This window comes from Chanodichthys erythropterus, chromosome 8 (genome assembly GCF_024489055.1).
Source record: "Chanodichthys erythropterus isolate Z2021 chromosome 8, ASM2448905v1, whole genome shotgun sequence".
Lineage (NCBI taxonomy): Eukaryota > Metazoa > Chordata > Actinopteri > Cypriniformes > Xenocyprididae > Chanodichthys > Chanodichthys erythropterus.
The window spans coordinates 3,062,699-3,088,369 of record NC_090228.1 but is presented as its reverse complement, the minus strand read 5'-3'; the positions used below and the strand labels follow the sequence as shown (position 1 = coordinate 3,088,369).

General features: G+C 35.3%; 1 protein-coding gene across 17 annotated transcripts in view; it reads right to left on the bottom strand.

Annotated features, from left to right (window-relative positions):
• Window positions 1–467: 467 nt before the first annotated feature.
• The window catches only part of plekha5 (pleckstrin homology domain containing, family A member 5), a 179,697-nt gene continuing 154,493 nt past the window's right edge, over window positions 468–25,671 (bottom strand). For 3 of the 17 annotated variants that reach the window (XM_067391432.1, XM_067391439.1, XM_067391447.1), the window contains 16 exons: window positions 24,495–24,548; window positions 21,291–21,371; window positions 17,205–17,270; window positions 15,715–15,795; window positions 15,493–15,642; window positions 15,308–15,409; window positions 15,085–15,193; window positions 13,593–13,636; window positions 12,479–12,602; window positions 12,284–12,399; window positions 10,019–10,222; window positions 9,347–9,505; window positions 6,696–6,841; window positions 6,479–6,615; window positions 5,064–5,186; window positions 470–1,709 (listed from right to left, as the gene is read on the bottom strand). In XM_067391432.1, the coding sequence (XP_067247533.1) occupies window positions 5,080–5,186; window positions 6,479–6,615; window positions 6,696–6,841; window positions 9,347–9,505; window positions 10,019–10,222; window positions 12,284–12,399; window positions 12,479–12,602; window positions 13,593–13,636; window positions 15,085–15,193; window positions 15,308–15,409; window positions 15,493–15,642; window positions 15,715–15,795; window positions 17,205–17,270; window positions 21,291–21,371; window positions 24,495–24,548 (1,680 nt within the window). In that variant the 3' untranslated portion in view covers window positions 470–1,709; window positions 5,064–5,079. Of the gene's footprint in view, window positions 1,710–5,037; window positions 5,187–6,478; window positions 6,616–6,695; window positions 6,842–9,346; window positions 9,506–10,018; window positions 10,223–12,283; window positions 12,400–12,478; window positions 12,603–13,249; window positions 13,421–13,523; window positions 13,533–13,592; window positions 13,637–15,084; window positions 15,194–15,307; window positions 15,410–15,492; window positions 15,643–15,714; window positions 15,796–17,204; window positions 17,271–21,290; window positions 21,372–24,494; window positions 24,549–25,671 lie in introns of all 17 variants that reach the window. The other 14 variants (XM_067391442.1, XM_067391444.1, XM_067391448.1 and 11 more) reach the window with 13 other exon arrangements.

The window sequence follows — 25,671 nt, the reverse complement described above, 5'->3', positions numbered from 1 at the left end:
TTTTTAGTACCTTTATGGATCTTGAGAGAGGAAGTGTCATTGCTCCCTATGCAGGCCTCACGGAGCCATCGGATTTCAACTTAAATATCTTAATTTGTGTTCTGAAGATTAACGAAGGTCTTACGGGTGTGGAACGACATGAGGGTAAGTAATTAATGACAGAATTTTCATTTTTGGGTGAACTAACCCTTTAAGTCAGTTATGTTCAGAGATTAAACATGTTATCTGCAGTATTCCAGTCAGTTATCATGGATCTATAAGCCAGAGAAAGTTTAAAGTTCCAATAAAGTGGTTTTGTCACTTAATGTGTTTTGATTGAAATGTGTATTGTTTGGATTGAAATAATTGTTTTTCCAAATTTTCTAGGCATGATTGTTTATATTTCCAGTTCTGGTTTGAATTTAAAAATTAAAATCAATAATAACAATTAAGCAGTTGTAAACAAGGGGCAGATTGTCACAAGTGCACATTCTCTGTTCAACAGTCTACAACTCCGTAATGACATAAGATATGAAAATGTAATGAATACAACATGTGTGCCCAAGACTTCCTTCTTTCATTTGGTATGACATTTATACCATTGTGATGTTTGGTGCTCAGTGAATGTAAAGAAGTGTGACAACTTACCCCGCTCTCCCCTTAAACATGGATTAGTGCATATAATGATTTAGTAAAAAACAGCCGTGCTTGAAAATACATAAATGGAAAAAAGGAACCAAAAGCTCTTCGCATATATAAGAACATCAACATTTATTTCACATGATATAAAACAGATGAAATATGAACATTTGCATATTGACTCTGATACATAACCTCTTCTGCGTCTCCGCTCTGCACATTGTATGGTGTACAGTATATACATCATGAACTTTACAGTTTATACATCAAAGTGAAACACCAAACCCTGCTTATTGCTTTTTTCAACTGTTTTAAAACGTCACTTCTCATGTGCTATTCTCCTCGGAGCGCAAACTAAAGCGAAACTCTGTAATACTCTTCTTAAAACTGTAATACTCTGTACTCTTCTCTCTATTTAAATATATCTCAGCCATAGAAAAATAAAACGTAAGCTGGAACATTCATGAGTGTGTCGGGAAACAGTGTGGTGGCTATTGCGAACTATCCAACATACAGATCATTTACAAATCCTGTCGATCGGCAGCAGTACGGTGGCACCTTTATTGAAAGTTTATAGTTTATTTATACACAAATCATCTGATATCAAAAAAGAAACGATGGGTGTCGTACAGTGCAAAAGATATGAGTACTAAAATCGTGTCGAGAACACTAAAACCGGGAGCGATTGATTAAAATCCATATAAAAACAAGCAAACGATGAACGCGAACCTCGGCAGCTTGAAGAACGTGTGTGTTTATGGGCTCTACTTCCTGTTCATAGTGAGTCTGGGTGCTGTAATGTACATCGGTGGTGGTTCAATAGCACCTCAGACGCGTCTGCCCACACATTACACTCGATCAAACAGAATAAAACTCTGGGATCTACAGATGCATCAGAAAAAAACAGAAGAGAAGAGTGGGAATATAAATAACCATCACTATAAATGAATCATTTGTCCATGGGTTGAACTAAGGCCTGGACGTCGCTGTGTTCGTGTCGGTCAGCTGATGCTGTCTGAGGATGATGTGTTTGGCTCGCGGTGGGACGTCCCCTCACATGCTGCGGTTCACTGATGATGGTGGAGGGGCTGCTGGAGACACAAAATCACATTTACACACTTGCATGTGATAGTGCGGAGCCCTGCAGATGACATGCACACAAATATATACTGTATATACAGTGCACATGAATTAAGAACTTTCATTTTACTAAATCAAGCGCATGATATAATTCGTCCTCTCATTTTAGTAAATCGTGCATGTGATATAATAATTCGTCCCCTTGTTTACTAAATGATATAATAATTCGTCCCCTCGTTTACTAAATCTTGCACGATATAATAATTCATCCCTTTTTACTAAATCTTGTACATGATATATTAATTTGTCCCCTTGTTTACTAAATCTTGCGCGTGATATAATAATTCGTCCCCTCGTTTACTAAATCTTGCGCGTGATATAATAATTCGTCCCCTCGTTTACTAAATCTTGCGCGTGATATAATAATTCGTCCCCTTTTTTACTAAATCTTGTACATGATATATTAATTTGTCCCTTTGTTTACTAAATCTTCCACGTGATATAATAATTCGTCCCCTCGTTTACTAAATCTTGTACATGATATATTAATTTGTCCCTTTGTTTACTAAATCTTCCACGTGATATAATAATTCGTCCCCTCGTTTACTAAATCTTGTACATGATATATTAATTTGTCCCTTTGTTTACTAAATCTTCCACGTGATATAATAATTCATCCCTTTTTACTAAATCTTGTACATGATATATTAATTTGTCCCTTTGTTTACTAAATCTTCCACGTGATATAATAATTCATCCCTTTTTACTAAATCTTGTACATGATATATTAATTTGTCCCCTTGTTTACTAAATCTTGCGCGTGATATAATAATTCGTCCCCTCGTTTACTAAATCTTGCGCGTGATATAATAATTCGTCCCCTCGTTTACTAAATCTTCCACGTGATATAATAATTCGTCCCCTCGTTTACTAAATCTTGTACATGATATATTAATTTGTCCCTTTGTTTACTAAATCTTCCACGTGATATAATAATTCGTCCCCTCGTTTACTAAATCTTGTACATGATATATTAATTTGTCCCTTTGTTTACTAAATCTTCCACGTGATATAATAATTCATCCCTTTTTACTAAATCTTGTACATGATATATTAATTTGTCCCTTTGTTTACTAAATCTTCCACGTGATATAATAATTCATCCCTTTTTACTAAATCTTGTACATGATATATTAATTTGTCCCCTTGTTTACTAAATCTTGCGCGTGATATAATAATTCGTCCCCTCGTTTACTAAATCTTGCGCGTGATATAATAATTCGTCCCCTTGTTTACTAAATCTTGCGCGTGATATAATAATTCGTCCCCTTGTTTACTAAATCTTGCGCGTGATATAATAATTCATCCCCTCGTTTACTAAATCTTGCGCGTGATATAATAATTCGTCCCCTCGTTTACTAAATCTTGCGCGTGATATAATAATTCGTCCCCTTGTTTACTAAATCTTGCGCGTGATATAATAATTCGTCCCCTCGTTTACTAAATCTTGCACGTGATATAATAATTCGTCCCCTCGTTTACTAAATCTTGCACGTGATATAATAATTCGTCCCCTCGTTTACTAAATCTTGCACGTGATATAATAATTCGTCCCCTCGTTTACTAAATCTTCCACGTGATATATTAATTTGTCCCCTCGTTTACTAAATCTTGTACATGATATATTAATTTGTCCCTTTGTTTACTAAATCTTCCACGTGATATAATAATTCGTCCCCTCGTTTACTAAATCTTCCACGTGATATATTAATTCGTCCCCTCGTTTACTAAATCTTCCACGTGATATATTAATTTGTCCCCTCGTTTACTAAATCTTGTACATGATATATTAATTTGTCCCTTTGTTTACTAAATCTTCCACGTGATATAATAATTCGTCCCCTCGTTTACTAAATCTTCCACGTGATATATTAATTCGTCCCCTCGTTTACTAAATCTTCCACGTGATATATTAATTTGTCCCCTCGTTTACTAAATCTTGTACATGATATAATAATTCGTCCCCTTGTTTACTAAATCTTGCGCGTGATATAATAATTCGTCCCCTCGTTTACTAAATCTTGCACGTGATATAATAATTCGTCCCCTCGTTTACTAAATCTTGCACGTGATATAATAATTCGTCCCCTCGTTTACTAAATCTTCCACGTGATATATTAATTCGTCCCCTCGTTTACTAAATCTTCCACGTGATATATTAATTTGTCCCCTCGTTTACTAAATCTTGTACATGATATATTAATTTGTCCCTTTGTTTACTAAATCTTCCACGTGATATAATAATTCGTCCCCTCGTTTACTAAATCTTCCACGTGATATAATAATTCGTCCCCTCGTTTACTAAATCTTGCACATGATATAATAATTCGTCCCCTTGTTTACTAAATCTTGCGCGTGATATAATAATTAATTCCTTAGTTTAAGTAAATCGTGCACACAATATAATGTTCCCTTGTTTTAGTAAATCATGGCCACTTTGTACTAATCCGTCCCCTCGTTTTTATCTAACTAAAACAAGGGAATTAATTATTATGTCATGCACATGATTCACTTAAAATGAGGGAACGAATTAGTAAAAAGTGCTGACGTATTAGTAAGTCATGGGAACGATTTGTTAATTAAACATTGTAATATTGTAATATATAATATAATATTTATTTATAACAATAATAAAAATAATCAAATATTCTTCTATGCAGTAATCTAGTTGATATGTCTGTTTATGACTGGCAAGAGACATATTTATGTAAACTATCTCTGAAGGTAAAAACAGCTGTGAAAGAGGATCATCCAGCTATATGTGACAGACAACTGGCCATTTGAAGTGAGGTGTATATATATGTATATATGTATATATGTATATATGTATATATATATATATATATATATTTATATATATATATATATATAGATATATATATATATATATTGCACATGCCATGATGTGCAGTGGTGTCTGAATGACTCTTAATTGCACTGTTAATTAGTGAAGCTTTGTGCTCACTGAGACTCATTGAAGCTAATGAACTCTAGTTGGGAGGCTAATTACTGCTTCATTTGAGAGGATCCTTCATTTTCCTCGGAGAACAGACAGATTATTACACACACACACACTCACACTTGCATTTATGATGCAGTGAAACCCTGCGCACTGAGCCAAAACCCTCAGAAAACATCTCCTGTAAGCTGGTATGAAACGCTCACACTGATTTTATGAGCAATATCATAAAGACACACTGCTGGAGTCATTCTATACTGACACAAGACTGTATATAACACAGACGCAAGTGTCCGTTCTGATCGTGAAGTGAGTCGCACCGCTGTTGTGTGTGTGTGTCTCTTACTCGTCCATCTCTCCTCTCACACACACATGAAGTGAGATCCGTCCGTCAGCTGTGGGGGGGAGGGCGGAGGCGGGGGAGAGGAGGAGGAGCTTGGAGATTGGGGCGGAGTCGACAGACTGTTCACTGCAAAACCCACAGCGCATGCAAACAACAGAGACAGACAGACAGACGGTTAATCACACACTGACACATTCGAGCAGGAGCACAAAATCAACACGTCCTGTTCAGAACCGCTTCCTTTTAGTGGATCAAAAATATATACTGGTCATGCTGAATATTTTTGGATTCACTAAAATGTTATAAAACAATCAAATACACAACAGTTTTAGTGTTTGGTTATATGTAAAATGTAAACATTTAAGTTAATATAGAATTAATGTATATAATATATATTAATATATACATGAATAAATGACATGAATATATAGCACAACAGCTTTAGTGTTAGTAGTAGTGCACAGACTTCAGGTGGACAGAAGACTATGATTATTAATAGAAATATATATATATATGAATGTTTAAATATATAAATGAATACATTTATATTTAGATATTTATTTAAAAATATACTAGTGTTACTTTAGTATCATTGAGATACTATAATAATTTAATAATATTTTATTTTTAATAAGTTTTTATTTTTATATTTTATTGTTTCATTTTAATTTTAGTTAAAGTTTAAATATAGTTTTTATTCATTTTTATTTTAGTTTTAGTAACTTTTGTAAATCAAGCTAGGTAACAACTAACTGAAGTTTTTCGTATATTTTATTTTATTTCAGTTAACTTTGGACGTTTGAAGTAACAACTTTTTTTATGGTTTCGATTTTAGTTAACTATAATAACCCTGATATATAAGAATACAAATTGATATATACATTTATAATTTAATATAGAAACGAAAAATATAAAGGAATATAAATAAAATTATATATATATATATATATATATATATATATATATATATATATATATATATATATATATATATATATATATATATATATATGATTCACTAAAATCTAATTAGAAATAAAGATATAGAAATTTTGGAATATGTAATTTATACATAAATTTATATATGATTCACTACAATCTAATTTACTAAAAAAGCTATAAAAATTATATAATATATAATTAATATATATATATATATATATATAAATAAATCAAGAATATACATTAATATAAGGTTTACTAAAATCAAATTCACTAAATTCACTTCTTGAATTTAGTGAACACACAGATATACAACACTGTTAGTGTCAGCAGCTCCAGGTGCACAGAGGACTACAGGGAAGGTTTGAAGGTCTTTAAACACTTTCCTTTCAATCCAGACCATTTGATTACAGTTTAATAGAGTGAATCAGAACTAAAGGTTCACTTCAGTACGAGAGTTCATCTTCACTGCCCACCTGACATCAGTGTGCCATGTTTGCTATTGGTCAGCTCATAAGACATGTCCTGCTCTTGACTGGAGGGCTTCTCATCCTCCTCATCCTCCTCGTCGTCTTCCTCGGTGCCCACGCGTACCATGACCGCCGTCTGCAAGCTGACACAAGAGCGGAGAGCGGTGAGCACTGCTGTTATGAAGCGCTGAGTATGTCCAGAGCGGTGTGAAGTGAGTCGCACCTGTTCTGTGTGGCCAGACTCCTGCGGTACTCCAGCGGACTCAGACGCTTAGGCTCCGACTCGTCCTCGTTCAGCGTCGGTTTAGGACCCGCGCTCTTCAGAAGAGACTCTTTAATGGAGGCTGATCGGGACATGGCCGGTTTCTCCTGTGCAGAGACACAAACCCATGAAATAAACTGTCATACTGGACGGAGCACCATTCACAGGGACCCTAGAGAGTCTGCACTGCTCCCTAAACACCTAGCAAGGGATATTTAGATATATGATGGCATCATATAATTATTTAAAAAAAAAAAATATTAGAAATAACTATCATTTCATGTGTGGCAGCAATACCAACACCAAGAATATTTAACAATTCTTGATCCCAATTTTGATACCACCACAATATAAATGCATAAATTTATATTATTAGCTTATATATATATATTACACACACATACAGCTTATAATATTCATAGCACATAATAATATAATATTAAGCTAACCCTAAAACAACCAAAATAATTCATATATATAAAAAAAGATGGACGACGCGACGCCGCTTTCTTCCATTGTATTGAACTGAAGCCATAACGGACGCCGACGGGCGCTGACACGTTACGCAAAAAACGTCAGTTTGAAACCTTGGCATGCGCAGAAGGAATCGTCAGTGGAGCCCGGAGGCGGCGTCATCATTGATGTATTTTAAATAGGCTATATAAATTGTACGTAATTTAAAATTCTACCTATAAAATAATAGGCTATTCTATTTCTAGAGCAATAATATTTTTGAAACAGCAAATTCAGTAGATAAACTCAATATAATATGCCACTAGAAACAACTCTAAAATGTCAGAAACAATCCTGCCATTTTAAATAAAAGGTTTCTGGAGATCAATTGCTGTAGACAGTGCACTATAACTAATTAGAGTAGGCTATCATTAGTTTTATCCTGCTAATTATTATTTTATACCCATAAAAATAGTTAGTAACTGCCAGATAACGATCACCTGCTTTTTTCCGTCATGGCTAACGTTAGGCATGTTATCTTAACTAATAACGTTTATTAATTAGCTTATGAAGCCCACATTTAACGTTACCGAGAAAAGCTCAGATATCCATCAGCTCCTGTAGGTCAGTTAGTACAGTTTACTGCTGAATAGCTCAATTTGTCTTTGTGAAATAACACAGAAACTGAAAATTAATATTTATTTATTTATCTTCACTCTCCCCTCGAAGCCCCAACAGTCCTCAGACAAGCTGTCAATCAACTGTGAATCACAATGACACGCCCCATTTCTATAGCACCAAATTGCTAGCTAAAAATCAAACTTATCACAAAAACGAACAATTGAGTATAAGTCAGCGTGATAACAACTACCTTGAATGACCAAAACCATCTTTCGGAAAATTTTATTTGAAGCATAATTTATTTTTATGTTTTAACTGAAGTCTCATTCGTCTGCATTGAGAGGGCGGGGTTTATTACGTGTACCGCATCCAGCCTCAAGGGGGCGATCAAAGAGCCCGCAGCTTCACTTTTCAGGACGTATGAGACACACCCGATATATTATATTCTATATTATATATTATATATTATATTCTATATTATATATATATATATATATATATATATATATATATATATATATATATATATATATATATATATATATATATATATACACACACACACACACAAATAAAAAACAAAGTAGTATTTAATTTGAAGGTACACTATATATATAACTTTTCCTTTTGTTCAAAATTTTACAAAATGTATAGAATTAGCGGGTACCACATGAATCCATCTTCCAAATTGTGTTTTTGTTTTGTCCTGAATCACTAATAAACAAATTCCAAACAATAGAACAGATAAACACAACAGAATAAAGAGACGAATGAAATAAACATGGCTTTAAGTTTTTAAACAGTAGTATTCAGGTAAGAAATAACACAGAAATTAAAGTAACCAAATGTAAAATAACACTGGATAGTTTTCATTCTATAAATGAAAGTTACAAAAGTTAGGAGCAGCGGGTGATTTTCTCTTTGTCTTCTGCAGCAGGTTTATTAGGCTGCTGTCACTTTAAGAGGTTATGCACGGATCCAATATACTGTTACACAACATGTGTTTTCTCAACTATTTACAATCCAAAACTGACTGTATTTACCTGAATACTCACCAAGATGGCCATTTATATAATTTTGTATGTAATTGACTGTTTAAGCGCAATAAGCCTGGAAAAAGAAGTCAATTTGGTTCTCGTGAGCTGTTTGAGAGGCGGCTTTATGTGCGCACCACTTATATAGATCAGCGGTGAGGGCGCTTTTGCTGTGAGCGTGAAACCTGGAGGAAATGACTAAAATGATGTGCAATACAAGCACTATTCAACAGGAGTGAATGTGATGAGTGAATGAGAGGGGGCGGGTGTGTGTCAATTCGCCGTCAGAAAGGAGAGAGAGTGAGAAAGCGCAGCTGGTATCAGTGTATCAATACTGCAGAAAAGGAGTATTTGAACCATTTCAGATATTTCAATATCGATGTTTTATTGACAACACTACGGTAGAGCATCAAAAGTTACAAAGTGTACCTTCAAAATTCCCTCTCATACTTCCAGGTTTTCCATGGAAATTGTTCTTGGAAAAGTGTGTTTATGTATACATACCTTGTTCTCCAAGTTGGCATTTCCAGATTCCACATCATCAGTTTCCCTGCAGTTCTCTTCCGCATCAGCAGACTTTGCCTTCAGCTCCCGTTCCTCAGGCGACACGTCTCTGCGCTCGTGCTGCTCATCTGGAGAGATCACCGGGCTCTTCTTACGCGTCTGAGGGAACAAACGCTCACCGTTAAAGGCCACCAGCACACACAGAGGAGGAAGCATTAAACAGACTGCTGGAGATGTTCACAGACGTCCATTCTGAAGCCTGCCAGGAACGCACCGAGCTGGAAAACTGCAAAGTGCACCGCTGTAGGGAATAATTAGGAGCACGATTCATCCAGTGACTCATCGCTCTGAATTACAGCGCCATGTGACAAACTTCTAATGTCGGAGCAAGTTCATGAGAGCAAGAGCCCTCAGGACCAGATGCATGATGGGAATGTGACATGGATGGTCATGTGTTATTCATATCCTGTGGTTCTCTGAGCAGTGCTGCTGGATGGTTCACTCAAGTGAGACAGCACAGGTCGTGGCCGAGCATTTATAAATCAGTGAACTAACCAGACACCAAGTGTCATCGTCAGTGTCTCCAGTGTACCTCAATAAATTTCCCAGATATGCAAGCGTATTTTTAGCAAATAAAAAACATCACCAAGTCAAAGTGGCTGTGAAATGCACCTGTAGGGTGTAGTACGGGTTGTCTTTAGTGAAGGAGAGGCTGCGTGACAGCGAACCGTCCTCTCTTCTTCGCTCACGCAGCGCCCCCTGCTGGTGCCGCCTGATTCGCTCCATTTGCTCCTCGACACTCATGCGTGTTCGGCCCACCTCTATGGCACTGGTCATGTGCTCCACCGCGCTGCGTGGACGGTCCTGCGGGTGGGACTAAACATGTGTATAACATATTATATTAGTAAAACATATGTGATGAGATCTACGAAAACCCATAACATGGTGAAATTTTACCAATCACAGTATTAGAAAGCTTTTGTAACATGTCTTTACTGTCACTTTTGATCAATTTAAAGGTGCCCTAGAATTAAAAATTGAATTTATCTTGGCATAGTTAAATAAGAGTTCAGTACATGGAAATGACATACAGTGAGTCTCAAACTCCATTGTTTCCTCCTTATATAAATCTCATTTGTATAAAAGATAAAAGATTATGTAACAGTCGGGATCATTAATATGTACGCCCCCAATATTTGCATATGCCAGCTCATGATCCCAACATTATTAAAAGGCATTACACAAGGGCAGCCAGTATTAACGTCTGGATCTGTGCACAGCTGAATCATCAGACTAGGTAAGCAAGCAAGAACAATAGTGAAAAATGGCAGAAGGAGCAATAATAACTGACATGATCCATGATTACATGATATTTTTAGTGATATTTGTAAATTGTCTTTCTAAATGTTTTGTTAGCATGTTGCTAATGTACTGTTAAATGTGGTTAAAGTTACCATCGTTTCTTACTGTATTCACGGAGACAAGAGAGCCGTCGCTATTTTCATTTTTAAACACTTGCAGCCTGTATAATTCATAAACACAACTTCATTCTTTATAAATCTCTCCAACAGTGTAGCATTAGCCGTTAGCCACGGAGCAAAGCCTCAAATTCATTCAGAATCAAATGTAAACAATATAACAATACTCACATAATCCGACGCATGCATGACGAACACTTTGTAAAGATCCATTTGAGGGTTATATTAGCTGTGTAAACTTTGTTTAGGCACTGTTTAAGGCAAGCGCGAGCTCCGTGGGCGGAGAGCACGAGATTTAAAGGGGCCGCACAGCATAAATCGGCTCATATTTTATGATGCCCCAAAATAGGCAGTTAAAAAAATTAATTAAAAAAAATCTATGGGGTATTTTGAGCTGAAACTTCACAGACACATTCAGTGGACACCTTAGACTTATATTGTAAAAAAAAAACGTTTGATGGCACCTTTAGTATATATAAATAAAAGTGTTAATTTCTTTCCAAAAAAACGACAACTTTTGAACGATAGTACATAATGTTACAAAAGCTTTCTATTTCAGATAAATGCTGTTCTTTTGAACTTTCTATTCATCAAAGAATCATGAAAAAAAAATTCAACATTGATAATAATAATACATTTTTCTTGAGCAGCAAACCATCATATTAGAATGATTTCTGAAGGATCATGTGACACTGAAGACTGGAGTAATGATGCTGAAAATTCAGCTTTGATCACTGGAATAAATTACAGTTTACAATATATTCAAATAGAAAACAGTTATTTTAAATTGTAAAAATATTTCATAATTTTACTCTTTTTGCTTTATTTTGGATCAAATAAATGCAGCTTTGGTGAGCACTTCTTTTAAAAACATTACATAATCTTACAGATCTAAAACTTTTAAACTGTACTGTATATGTATACATTTTTAAAATGACAACTGGACGCAAGTGTCATGTGACACCTGTGTGACAAACTGTAAGAAATGTTTGCTAAACCTAACCAGCATGTTACAACCCAGGACACCAAGCAATGCCTTAGCCAGGGTTGCCAAGTTCACGGTTTTCCTGCAGAATTGGGCAACATTTAAACTGCTGCCGTGGGTTAATTTGTTTCTCCCTAGTTAAAGGTTAGACATAATGCATGAATTGTTTTTGACTGAAATGCTTGTATTGAAATATCTCACATTCAACCAATGATAAAACTGTGCTAGATGATGAGTTTTATGAGGGAGGAGGCTTTTGAGCTTATTTATGAAACTAGTATACGGTGATTTTCAAGTTGAAATTGTGTAAAATGTATAACAGTAAATATGTATTTTAGGTGTGTGAAAGGCATATTTTGAGTTTTGATATTCAGACTATTTTTGACTGGCCTTTGGGCTGGTTTTGTTACTTAAACCTGCCATTCATTTTGCACCATTTTTCTACATTCTACTGGACATGCTTGTGTTACTTACTGTTCTGGGGTCAGGTTTCTTGCTCTTCCTCAAGGTGACATAAGAGGCGATGGTGGAGGATTCAGGCATGGGTGATTTAGTCCTCGGGCTGACCACTCCAACAGGGTAAACTATACCTGACAGAGAGAGATAGAGAGAGATCAGTGAACAGCAGCAGGGCTTTATGACTGTAAGAGCCGGTGTTTGTCAGGGCACCTTTGGTGACGCCAGGCGGCTCTTTCTCTGCAGTCTGCTCAGATTTGTCTTCGCCGTTGCTCTCGTCAACCTCAGCTACCGTGGTAAGCTCCGGCTCACTCTTATACAGTCTGTAATCCGGGCCCTGGAGAGCAGAGATTTAACCTGCTTACACGTTATTTACACACACACACACACCATATGAGACGTACTGATTCTGTGAAGGTTTGTGATCATGGATTACATATTAAAATGGGAATGAGAATCAAAAACACTAACTAAGCCTCACAAAGGATGTGCAAACCTACGCAAGGCTGCTGATATACTGAATGTTTGAAAGGATGTTGAAGATGGGCAAATGAACGTCTGATAATAATTAAGAGGGTTCAAAAGCAGAAAGCACATGAAATGAATAGTATGTCAGTCGAAATGAATATTTCGCCCAAAAATGACACCATACAAGCTTGATATGATGATATGAGGATGAGTAAATGACTGAATTTTTGGGGGGTAAAATGTTTCTTTAAAAGCTGATATCTACAGAGCAGGTTGCTGATGTAATGCAACTTACACAATTTAATGAGACAATATTTGTAATAGGGAAAAATCAGGCAGAAACGGTTGATTATCCACACAAAAAGAGGATGCACTTATCAGATATGCATATTTGAATCAGCCCAGCTGTTCTGTAACTAACGAAAACACAATCTGAAATCAAAAAACTAATTCTGGGGTTAAATGAAGATGGATGATGGGGATGGGATGGGCGAGGGGTTCACAGCTGCGTCTTACGCTGTGGGCACCGTTGCGCTGGGCGGCCTTGCGGTCCTCGGGCCGGTGAGGGGTGGTACGGGGCGCGTGAGGCGGGCCAGAACCAGGGGAGGGCAGCGGGGGCAACGGCGGACGGTCTCCCCCCTCATACGAGTACGGGAGAGGAGGACGCGGAGGCACGGAGTCTGACTCCTACACATCGCACAGAATGGGAAAGTGAAGGACACTGTTGCCAGGGGCAACAACCAACCCAAAGCAGCACAAGAGACCGAGTGGATCCAAAGCACAGGTTAACACACTCGTCCTGAGGATCTGTGTGTGTCTGTGTGCTCGCTTACACCATGATTCAAAAATAATGACTTACTTCACTTTTATGCAGGTTTGACAGCGGGTTTGCACCAGGAAAACCTACAAATGAAGAAGGTGGTCAAATGTTTATGTTTCTTGTATAATAACTAGTGTTGTTATTGTTAACTGAAACTATTAAAAACAGTTTAGTAAGCTGAAATAAAATAATATAAAAATATTAGATGAAAAACTAAGTTTTGATTTGTAGATTTGAATTAAAAATGCAGCCTTGGAAACAAACTGAAATAAAATGAGTTAAAGCAGTCTCAAATAAATGTGAGGGCATAAAAACAACATGTATAATAATTATACAAAATATTTATAACAGTACAATTATTGAAAAATTAAAGCTTAATAGAAATAAATTACAAAAATATTAATAGCAATAACAAAAATAAAATAAAATGAAAATATACAACTAAAAATACATAAAAGCTAATTCAAAATACTAGTCTAATAGTTATACTAAAAAATAACTGATAACTTAAATTTCTTGTTATTATTGCCAATTACTGCAAAGTAAAAAATAAATATATATATAAAAATACATTTTTTTAATTATTTTGAAAAAAATAATTTATTATACTTTTTTGTGTGTGTATATACATATATACATACAAAAAAGAATAATAAATTATATTTTTCAAAATAAATGTATCTTAAAAAATACATAAAAAAACAGGACAATTATTGAAAAATATATATAATTTATATACAATATATATTTATATATAATATAATAATTAATATAATATAATTTATATAATTATATATATATATATATATATATATATATATATATATATATATATATATATATATATAATTTAATTATTTTGGAAAATATAATTTATTATACTTTTTTGTGTGTGTATATACATATATACAAACAAAAAATAATAAGAAATAATTTTTTTCAAAATAATAAAAATTTATCTTAAAAAAATACATTAAAAAATAATAAAAAAACAGTACAATTATTGAAAAATAATTGCTTAATAGAAATAAATTACAAAAATATTAATAACAATAAAAAAAATACAATGAAAATACACAACTAAAAATACATATAGGCTAATTCAAAATACTAGTTAAATAGTTATACTATGCAAGTAATACTAAAATAACTGATAATAACTTTTAAATGTCTTGTTATTATTGCCAATTACTGCAAAGTAAAAAAAAAAATGTTTTGTGTGTGTATATATATATATATATATATACACACACACACACACAAATTATAATTTTTCAAAATAATAAAAATTTATCTTAAAAAATACATTTTAAAATCAGACATTTTAAAGTATAAATCTAAATTTAGAATTATAAAATGAAAATTAGAAAAATGTTTGGCAGAGCACAGAAAACTGAACAACTGGCCTGAAGGAGCCAAAAAAATCATTACTGTTGCTCATGACTGTTATTGACATGTTTTTCATCATCACAGAGTTGAGAAGTGTGTGTGTGTGTGTGTGTGTGTGTGTGTGTGTTGCGTTCTCTCTCACTGGGTTCTGCGTTTCTCTTGGGTTTGTTCTTGCTCAGAGCCTCCATCACATCCTGAATTCTCCACAACTCCTTCTGTATCTGAACATGCTTCTGGCTGGGCGGCTCCGTCTGGACACAGACAAACTCTTTATGAGCTCCTCAGTATCTCGGTATGAGTGAATATATATATAATTTTTAGAAGGCAGCATATAGTACGCTAGTATTCTATCCCAAACATGTCACCTGTGGGCTCCCGAGGGCCTCGAGCTGCTCCAGCAGGTTCGTTTTAGCCAGTGTGACGTCTGCCTCCAGTCGATCGTACTCTCTCCAGCTCCGCTCCAGTTCCTGTGAGCAGCACAGCATGATGGGTGAGTGACTGAGAGCATGTAGTATTACATCAATCAAAGCGAACGGAGCGTGAGACGTACGGTGTTGACGCGCGACAGCTCTCTGCAGGTGCTGAGCAGGCCGCTCTGGAGAACGTCTCTCTGCTGGACAACGCTCTGGACCGCAGCTGGATTTTCAGAGTTCATCTCGATCTCCTGACTGGCTGACAGTAACGCCGTCTCCAGCGTGTGCTGCAAACACACACATGCAGGAATAAGACTTTTGTAGGACTGCTATGTGTTGAGAATGGAGATGTTCGGTACCTTTTCTCTGTGGAGTTGCTGCAGTTTTTCTTCTTGGGTTCTCACGACTTTATCCTGCTCACAAAGTCGACTTAACTTTGCCTGCAATGGTAAAATCAAGGTCAAATCTATTCAAGTGTTGTTTTTTTTAGGCAAATGCATATCAATATGTTATCTCAAATAAATGTGAGGTCATAAAAAAGGCATGTATAATAATTTTACAAAAATTTGGAATAAAATAATGCAGTTTCAAACAAAAAACAAAAGCAAAAAGGAAAACAAAAATAAAAATGGAATGTATAATAATTATACAAAAATATATAATTAAAACAAAATGCAAGGTCATAAAAATGGCATGCATAATAATTATACAAAAATGTTGAAAAATAAATAAATAAATAAAAAAAAGATTAAATAAAATAAATGCAAGGTCATAAAAATGGCATGTATAATAATTATATTATAATTATAATCATAAATAAAATAAAATAATAAATCCAAGGTCATAAAAACAGCATGTATAATAATTTTACAAACATTTGGAAAAAATAAAATAATGCAGTCTCAAACAAAAAACAAAAGCAAAAAGGACAATAAAACAAATAAAAATGGAATGTATAATAATTATACAAAAATAAATAAATAATTAAAGCAAAAAACAAAACAAAATGCAAGGTCATAAAAATGGCATGTATAATAATTATACAAAAATAAAATAAAATAAGTAAATAAATAAATAAATAAAAATAAAATAAAATGCAAGGTCATAAAAATGCCATGTATAATAATTATTATATTATAATTGTAATCATAAATAAAATAAAATAATAAATGCAAGGTCATAAAAACAGAATCTTTAATTATACAAAAATAAAATAAAATAAATGCAAGGTCATAAAAATATCATGTATAATAATTATACAAAAATTTGGAAAATAAATAAATTAAATAAAAGTCTCTTAAAAAATAAATTAAAAAATTAAAAGAGTCTCAAATAAAATAAATTTATAATTTTTATATTATATTATATTATATTATAGTTATATATATATATATATATTGCATACATATGAAACATCAAAACTTAAACAAAACCAACAATTATGACAGAATAATGAGTAACGTTTCAGCAAACTGAAAAGCTTTAAACGTCATACAGAAGAGTATTAATCTTAGTTTGCTCTCAGGTTTCAGTAAAAGTTGTATGATTACATATTAAGTTTAGTTCTAATTTCATTTCTATTCATGGCTTCAAAAGTTACTAATATAGCTTTTTTTGTTTGTTTTTTTAAATCAATTCACATTTGATAACACCTTCATTTTTAAGTTTCACTCCTAGTCCTTCATAAATTATAAATCACTGTAAGTCACAGTATAAAATTTGTGTTTTGTGTACTATATATTTTGAAATGTGGAACAGAAGCACAAACAAATTAATAACTGTCAATGTAATCGTACAATCATAAAAGCAATCAGTGTACAGTAAGAGAGCATTATAACGATATACTTACGTCAATGTCCAGCTCCTCCGGTTTGTACAAGTAGGTGTTTTCTCTGTACTCTTCAGGACTCATCTGCTGAAAGGAGAGGAAATGACGTAAGATATGATATGCATTATATAATATCATCCTAGAAAGTGTTAAACACCGCCCTAGACTGCTTCGAGACTGCAGTAAGTGACATGAGTCTGTATATGGCTGATTTACAACTGCTCTACATGCAACTTACTCCTCAATATACTGTCAAAAAAAGGTAAACAACTTAATACATACTGTAGCAAAAAGAGTTTTTTTTTTTTCATTTTTTATGTAGTTAACTTCAGTAAATCATGTAACAATTGCAACCAGTACAATATAAACATGTGCAGTCAGTTTGGCAGCAGGGATCTTTATATACAGTCACACTGTATACAAAAGCACAACCAAACAATCCACAATAAACATGCAAACTCCATCCAAACAGTTCGGAAGCAAATGGGAAAGTTTGATGGAAGTTTTCTATCGTATACAAACACAGACGTATGCAAAAAATTATTTGCTTCCTCAGTATTTTTGTCTTGTTTTCCTAAACATTCTTAAATCAAAATATGTAAACTTGAGAAGCAAAATTATATCAGTCAATAAGTCTTGTTTTTTGAAAAATGTATCAAAATGAATTGGATTTATGCTTAAAAATCTGCCAATTGGGTCAGAAAAAAAAATTGCATGGCAGATATTTTTCTTCTTTTATTCTGAAGCTCATTTAAAACAAGACTTAATATCTTACATTATTGCTTCGTAAGTAAAATGATCTTGATTTAAGAATGTTTGTACTAGAGAACAAGACAAAAATAGTGAGCAAGAAAATCATTTTTTGCATACACTCATTCACACTCATTCCAGCCGGATGAGTTTATGCAGATATGAATCATCTCATCACGGAAATAACGCTGTTTCAACACCATCTGGTGTGCTAAAAGCTGAAAGAATCACAAAACTGTTAAGAGCGCTCATGTCGTACACGTCCACAACATCTGCTACGGGACACGGGGACACACACGCACACACAAACAAAGAGTCTGGGCGCCAATTTAAAAGAAAACTCGCAAGGAGTGAAGCAAGAGGCATGTTCTGTGTTAAATATAAATGGATTGTGCGTTTGGAGGGCGATGGAGGTTTCAGGAGGTCTGCCGCAGTAGCTGTTCCCTACAGGCCGCAGCGTTCGTGGGTCAGCCGTGCGCCGCGATAATTACCGTCCCCCTCTGTCGGGTCTGTCAGCGCTTCAGTTAGTGTGACTAATGAAAACTAGAAAAAGCCGAGACTAAATCCGAAAGCCCGCACACGTCCGACTACAGGCCAGCAGGGATACGGGAACAGAGAGAGAGAAAGGGGAACTCCTGACACCTCCGCTGAGTGAAGACGCAGGGGAATCTCAGCTGGAGTCTCCAGGCGCTCCGACTAGGACTTTAAAGGATTTCTGAGGTTACACACCACTGTCAGAGGAAGCTGCTGTCGGAGATTTGAAGAATGAAGTAAAATCTGAACATAAAGGGATAGATCACCCAAAAATTACAATTCTCTCATAACTTACTCACCCTCACGTCACCAATGTATGGACACGATGTTGGCAATTCACTTTTTAGGGTGCTTTTAGGGTGCTTTCAGGGTGTGTTCACACTTGGCAGGTCTGGTTTGATTAAAACGGACCCTGATGAGATTGCTCCGTTAGTGTGGTTCATTTGACTGCCATCCGAACCCCGGTGCGCACCAAATGTGACAGAGACCCATGAAAAGTCGGGTCCCGGTCCGCTTTCAAACGAACTCTAGTGTGGCTTGACTGAAATATGAACGCAACGCGGATCAAAGACATGTAAACAAACCAAAATCAGGACATTATGTGACCCTAAAAAGGACAGAATGCTTAAGCATACTGTCAAAAAAGACTATTTTGTTTTGTACATTTAGTTTCGGTGTTGAAAATGACAGTGTGAACGCTAAGTGAACCAGGACTAAATGTATCTTTTTCTTTTTTGGTCCAGACCAAAAGAACCAAGACAACCGAACTACAAATGTGAACACACTCTCACACCCAGGTTCGATTGATGTCAGAGTTTGGTTCGTTTGGATGATATGAACACTGTTTTCCGAACTCGGCCGCACCAGAATCCACATAATAAGTGTGTGTACGGTGTACGGTTCACGTGAACCCCGAAAACACATGAAGTGACCAGGTGTAAAAAAATAAATAAATAAATAAATAAATAAAAAAGCAAGTTCATAAAAAAGGCATGACTAATAGTTACACAAAAATTTGGAAAAATAAAATAAATAAATAAATAAAAGATAAAATAAAATAAATGCAAGGTTATAAAAAAAGACATGACTAATAGTTATACAAAAATTCGGAAAAAATAAAATAAATAAATAAATAAAAGATAAAATAAAATAAATGCAAGGTTATAAAAAAGGCATGACTAATAGTTATACAAAAATTTGGAAAAATAAAATAAATAAAAGATAAAATAAAATAAATGCAAGGTCATAAAAACGGCATGTATAATAATTATTATAAATAAGATAAAATAAGATAAGATAAAATAAAATAAAATAAATGCAAGGTCATAAAAAACAGAATGTATAATAATTATACAAAAAAACTGGAAACACATGAACTCCGAAAACACGTGAAGTGACCAGGTGGAAACAGGCTCTTTCCTAAAAACATTAATTTAGGTTTATCTGAAGAAAAAAAGTTCAAACTGTATACATCGGGGGTGGTATTAGGATGAGTAAATGATGAGAGAATTTTCATTTTTGGGTGAACTATCCCTTTAAGTCGACTTACAAAGACAAATGAGACTCAAGATGCAGCCAAAATCAACATCCAGCATATAAACCTTACATAAGGAACTGCAACAAATACATGTCAAACAGCGAGAATAACGGTTGTTTGCAAATTGCAAGTCTTCTAAATAATTTTTACTAGGGAAGTTGTCAATTTGTTGACATATTTGTGGAATATTCCTCACATTAAACTAGTAAAACGAATGCATAATGTACAAAATATGAATATATCAAATATTTTGATGTACAAAATCTCATAGATGTGAGATCTCATATATCTCATTAAATCTCATATGATGCTACGAGTGAAATAAATAAGCTTAATAATCTCACTGTCACAAGGACAAAATATATAGTTTTTGCAAAATAAATTTCTACTGGCTGGTAAGAAATATTTACAGCCAGTAAAGTCTTAATTCACACTTTAAACGTTAAGCAATTTCAACTTTGACCCTGTATGCTGACTTTACGAAGCACTGCCATTAATTAGCAAGCAATCTGATTGACAGCATTAGGTTGCTAATAAAACAAGATAGCAAGAGTTGTTATTTTTATGGCTTACTTTATGCTTTCTTACTACTTCAGGCCTGTTCACATCAAGAATGATAATGTGTTCTGCCGCTTTAAATGCTTGAGCGCTTTAAAATTGCGTGGATTCTAATCGAATCTTAATGTTTTTTTTTATCGTTTTGAAAGTGATTCCAACAATATTGTTCCTCTGTACCATTATTGTTATAGCAATAATGTGTGGATTTCCCTATTCACACAGAATTAGAATAATTATTAAAACGTTACAGTTACAGTTATCATCCTTCATGTAAATGGCCCTTTAAACCTGGTTTACGTGACATTATCTGCACAATGCTTTCCCTTTAGAGGTAAAATAGTATGTGATGCCTTGATACGAGGGCCTTTGGAGTCCAAACACACAAAAGAAACTCTTTGTAAACCACACTGGTCTCCAGACACTCGAGATTGTGCTAATACATGAAAGCCGGCGTGATGGATGAAGCCATTGCTAATGAACACGACATTAGCACGAGCAGCTGGTCAGGTAGCTGTGATTCACACGGCTATGCGGTGTACGAAACGTTCAAGCCATGCCAATACCAGTTTGACTTTCAACAAGAAAACAACAACAACAACAAAAACCAATGGGATGTGCTGGAACGCAACCGACACAGGATGGGGCGGTGAGGGGGTGGAGCTTCAACAAAGAGGCAGGGCCCATGACACGAAAGGGGAGGAGCATAACCATGTGTTCCAAGACCTTACTTGCTGGTACAGTTGCGGCCTTGGCGCCGAGTTCTCAATCATAGTGTGAATCATGAAGATTATTGGCTCATTCTCCTTCATCTAGTACGTGAGGAGGAGGAGGAGGAGGAGTAACAGCCGTTATCAAAGCACTGCAAGACACACGCTGTGTGTTTTAACAGCTTCTGACCCTGACAAATACCACAGGTCTGCTTTACTCATGCTTTTTTCTTGTTCACTGTTCCAGAATTATGACTATGTGCACTTCAGTAATGCAATACAACGTTAAAAGACAATAAATGGTTTCGTCAAGGAAAGAGAAGAGCCCTTGCTGGATAATGTTGACCTTTTCAAAAACATAAATCATGGGAGACAAAAGCAGAATACTTCCTCAACTTAAAACATCAAAATGTCCACCAAGATATGTTTTATCAGAGATACGGTGTTCACTGGGATGTGCTTGATTATATATATATATATATATATATATATATATATATATATATATATATATATATATATATATATATATATATATATATATATATATATATATATACACACACACACAAACCCGATTCTAAAAAAGTTGGGAAATTGGTTCAAACTGAGAAAATGTATCATTTTAAGGGAAAAAGAAGTTGATTTTAAATTTCATGGCATCAACACATCTCAAAAAAGTTGGGACAAGGCCATGTTTACCACTGTGTGGCATCCCCTCTTCTTCTTATAACAGTCTGCAAACGTCTGGGCACTGAGGAGACAAGTTGCTCAAGTTTAGGAATAGGAATGTTGTCCCATTCTTGTCTAATACAGGCTTCTAGTTGTTCAACTGTCTTAGGTCTTCTTTGTCGCATCTTCCTCTTTATGATGCACCAAATGTTTTCTATGGGTGAAAGATCTGGACTGCAGGCTGGCCATTTCAGTACCTGGATCCTTCTTCTACGCAGCCATGATATTGTAATTGATGCAGTATGTGGTCTGGCATTGTCATGTTGGAAAATGAAAGGTCTTCCGTGAAAGAGATGACGTCTGGATGGGAGCATATGTTGTTCTAGAACTTGGATATACCTTTCAGCATTGATGGTGCCTTTCCAGATGTGTAAGCTGCCCATGCCACACGCACTCATGCAACCCCATACCATCAGAGATGCAGGCTTCTGAACTGAGCGCTGATAACAACTTGGGTTGTCCTTGTCCTCTTTAGTCCGGATGACATGGCGTCCAAGTTGTCCAAAAAAACCTTCAAATTTTGATTCGTCTGACCACAGAACAGTTTTCCACTTTGCCACAGTCCATTTTAAATGAGTCTTGGCCCAGAGAAAACGCCTGCGCTTCTGGATCATGTTTAGATATGGCTTCTTTTTTGACCTATAGAGTTTTAGCCGGCAACGGCGAATGGCACGGTGGATTGTGTTCACCGACAATGTTTTCTGGAAGTATTCCTGAGCCCATGTTGTGATTTCCATTACAGTAGCGTTCCTGTATGTGATGCAGTGCCGTCTAAGGGCCCGAAGATCACGGGCATCCAGTATGGTTTTCCGGCCTTGACCCTTACGCACAGAGATTGTTCCAGATTCTCTGAATCTTTGGATGATATTATGCACTGTAGGTGATAACTTCAAACTCTTTGCAATTTTTCTCTGAGAAACTCCTTTCTGATATTGCTCCACTATTTTTCGCAGCATTGGGGGAATTGGTGATCCTCTGCCCATCTTGACTTCTGAGAGACACTGCCACTCTGAGAGGCTCTTTTTATACCCAATCATGTTGGCAATTGACCTAATAAGTTGCAAATTGGTCCTCCAGCTGTTCCTTATATGTACATTTAACTTTTCCGGCATCTTATTAAAGCCTGTCCCAACTTTTTTGGAATGTGTAGCTCTCATGAAATCCAAAATAAGCCAATATTTGGCATGACATTTCAAAATGTCTCACTTTCAACATTTGATATGTTATCTATATTCTATTGTGAATAAAATATAAGTGTATGAGATTTGTAAATTATTGCATTCCTTTTTTATTCACAATTTGTACAGTGTCCCAACTTTTTTGGAATCAGGTTTGTATATATATAAATAAGGGTATGACGAGACAGTTAGCTCACGAGATGAGATTTTTGCACAGTATTTTTAAGAAATCCTCAATGACGAAATACATGACTTGAAATATAGTCTGCATTCAAAGTGCAAATAGAGACCAAATTTGTCTTCAAGCATGATACAGAAGAGATGGTTAAAACTACACAACCCAGCCTGAGACAGCTTTCATTTTGGGAGATATTTGCATGCATCAGGGAGCTGCTTTCAAAATGTTGGGTATTGCTCACGTTTTACTTTCGCTATTGCGCGTATTCTGTGAATAGAGGTGCTGAGCGTGCATTTGACAAAAGACATTTATCAGACGCTTAGGCTCTGTTGTGCAACGAATCCTCCGCCATGGTCTTGTCAGTCATCTTGTTACTGACTCTCGTCACGTGATCAGTGAACTCTGATTCCTGCTGCACTACGTTCAACTCTGTAGCTCATGTTGTTGGATGAGCTGGATGGGATTGAAGCGACCGTTATCCAACTGAATTAAATGGTTTTATTTCTATAAATAGCAAAACGACAGTGGAGGCGTAATGTAAACGTAACCGTGGCAATATCGCGAGACAGCTTTTCACCTTGAAAATCTCCTCACATTTCGTGGCACGAGATCTCGTCACACCCCTAATATGCTGTGATGTTTTAGTAGCATTTGTATAAAATTTAAAATTTCTGAAAATACATAATAAAAACAGAAGAATTATTCAACTACACCAAGCATAATGCTTTATGGTATGAGTAGTTAATTCCCAAGTCGCAAGACTTGGTTATGCCTGTAAAGAAAAGATTAAATGTAATTCCTGAAGGGTTTTAAAACAGAATGGTTACTGCTGTGATCTATTAGTTATATGAACAATACAATACATACACAATAAGCTTCCATTAAGAATGGAAAAACTAAACAATACAAATTAACCATGTTTTGTTTTTAAACTACAATCAGTGAACTGCTATTTTAAGGGACACCATCTGCATTCAACAGATGCAGAACATCTACAGAACAAAGAAACTGTAACTGTGAGCCGGAGAACAAAGAGAACGCTTGGGTTTGATCTGTGCTGTAATAAAAGTACAGTAGCCGGAGAAATAAGACAACGAGTGAGAGAAACAGGAAGTGAGAAACAGGAAAGGCCCTCACCTGGCTGTCCAAGAACATGAGATTCCTCTGTAGGTGATGGGAAAGGATTTCACTCTAGAGACGGCAAGAGAAAGAAGATGAGAGGAGAGCAGTGAGAAAACGAGAAACTTCAGGCTTCAGAGCAGGGGAAGTGCAACAGAGATGGGGCAAAAAAAAAAAAAAAAAAAACTGAAGAAGAAGCCATTCGCTGCTGGCAAAGTCAACAACTGCGAGCTCCACTTTCTCCTGAAGTTCATCATGCACTTCTTCTATTAGCTAAATGAAGCAAGCCGAAGAGCAAATCAGACATAAGGTTCTTGCATATAAATGGGTCCACCAGAGGATAGCAAACAAACACACAACTTCTGTTGATCATGTTCCTCAAACTGTGTCAGATGCATGCAGCAGTCGCACAAAACATGATCAAAACCTACAGGATTGAAGGGATTTGCAAATGTTAGTGGAAAGGAGGGGATGTTTCTCCAAATAACACTTTACAAAAGGTCTCATCTGTTAACTTTGGTTAATGTATTAGCTAATATGAACCAACAATGAGCAATATTTTTTACAGCATTTATTATTGTTGCACTCTAAAGAGGGTTTTTGCAGCGATGCCACCGAAGAACCAATTTTGTTTCCTTAAAGAACCTTTCAGTGAACAGTTCTAAATAGAACTGTTAAAAGAACATTTTAATAATCTAAAGAACCTTTCTTCATGGAACCATCAGTGCCATCAAATTTTAAAGAGGTCATGAACTGCATTATTTTATTGTTTTTTAATGTTTCCTGGCGTGCACTTATAATGTTAGTATGATTTTTACATAAAAAATTGACATAATTTATAAATAAAAGGCATTTTTCCTACCCTGATTTTAGCCTTCTGATTTGAATGCTCTGTTTTAAGGGTGTGTCTGCTGTGAGACTTCAGTGTAAACGCCCACTGCTGTGATTGGCTGACAGCTTTGCATATGGATATAGCTAAGTATTACCCTCTCGAAAACGTTTAGCACATTTTTACCATTACATCTCTCAAGGTTAACTAATCGTGAAAAGTGTTGATTATAGCATTATATTTAGATCATGGCATGAAAGGTTGCAGTGATGATCATGTAGTTGATCACAGATGTTGTTAAGCGCATGAATGCAGTGATCTCGTCATTGTAATTCGATTTCTGCACACAAACGAATGCTTTCATCA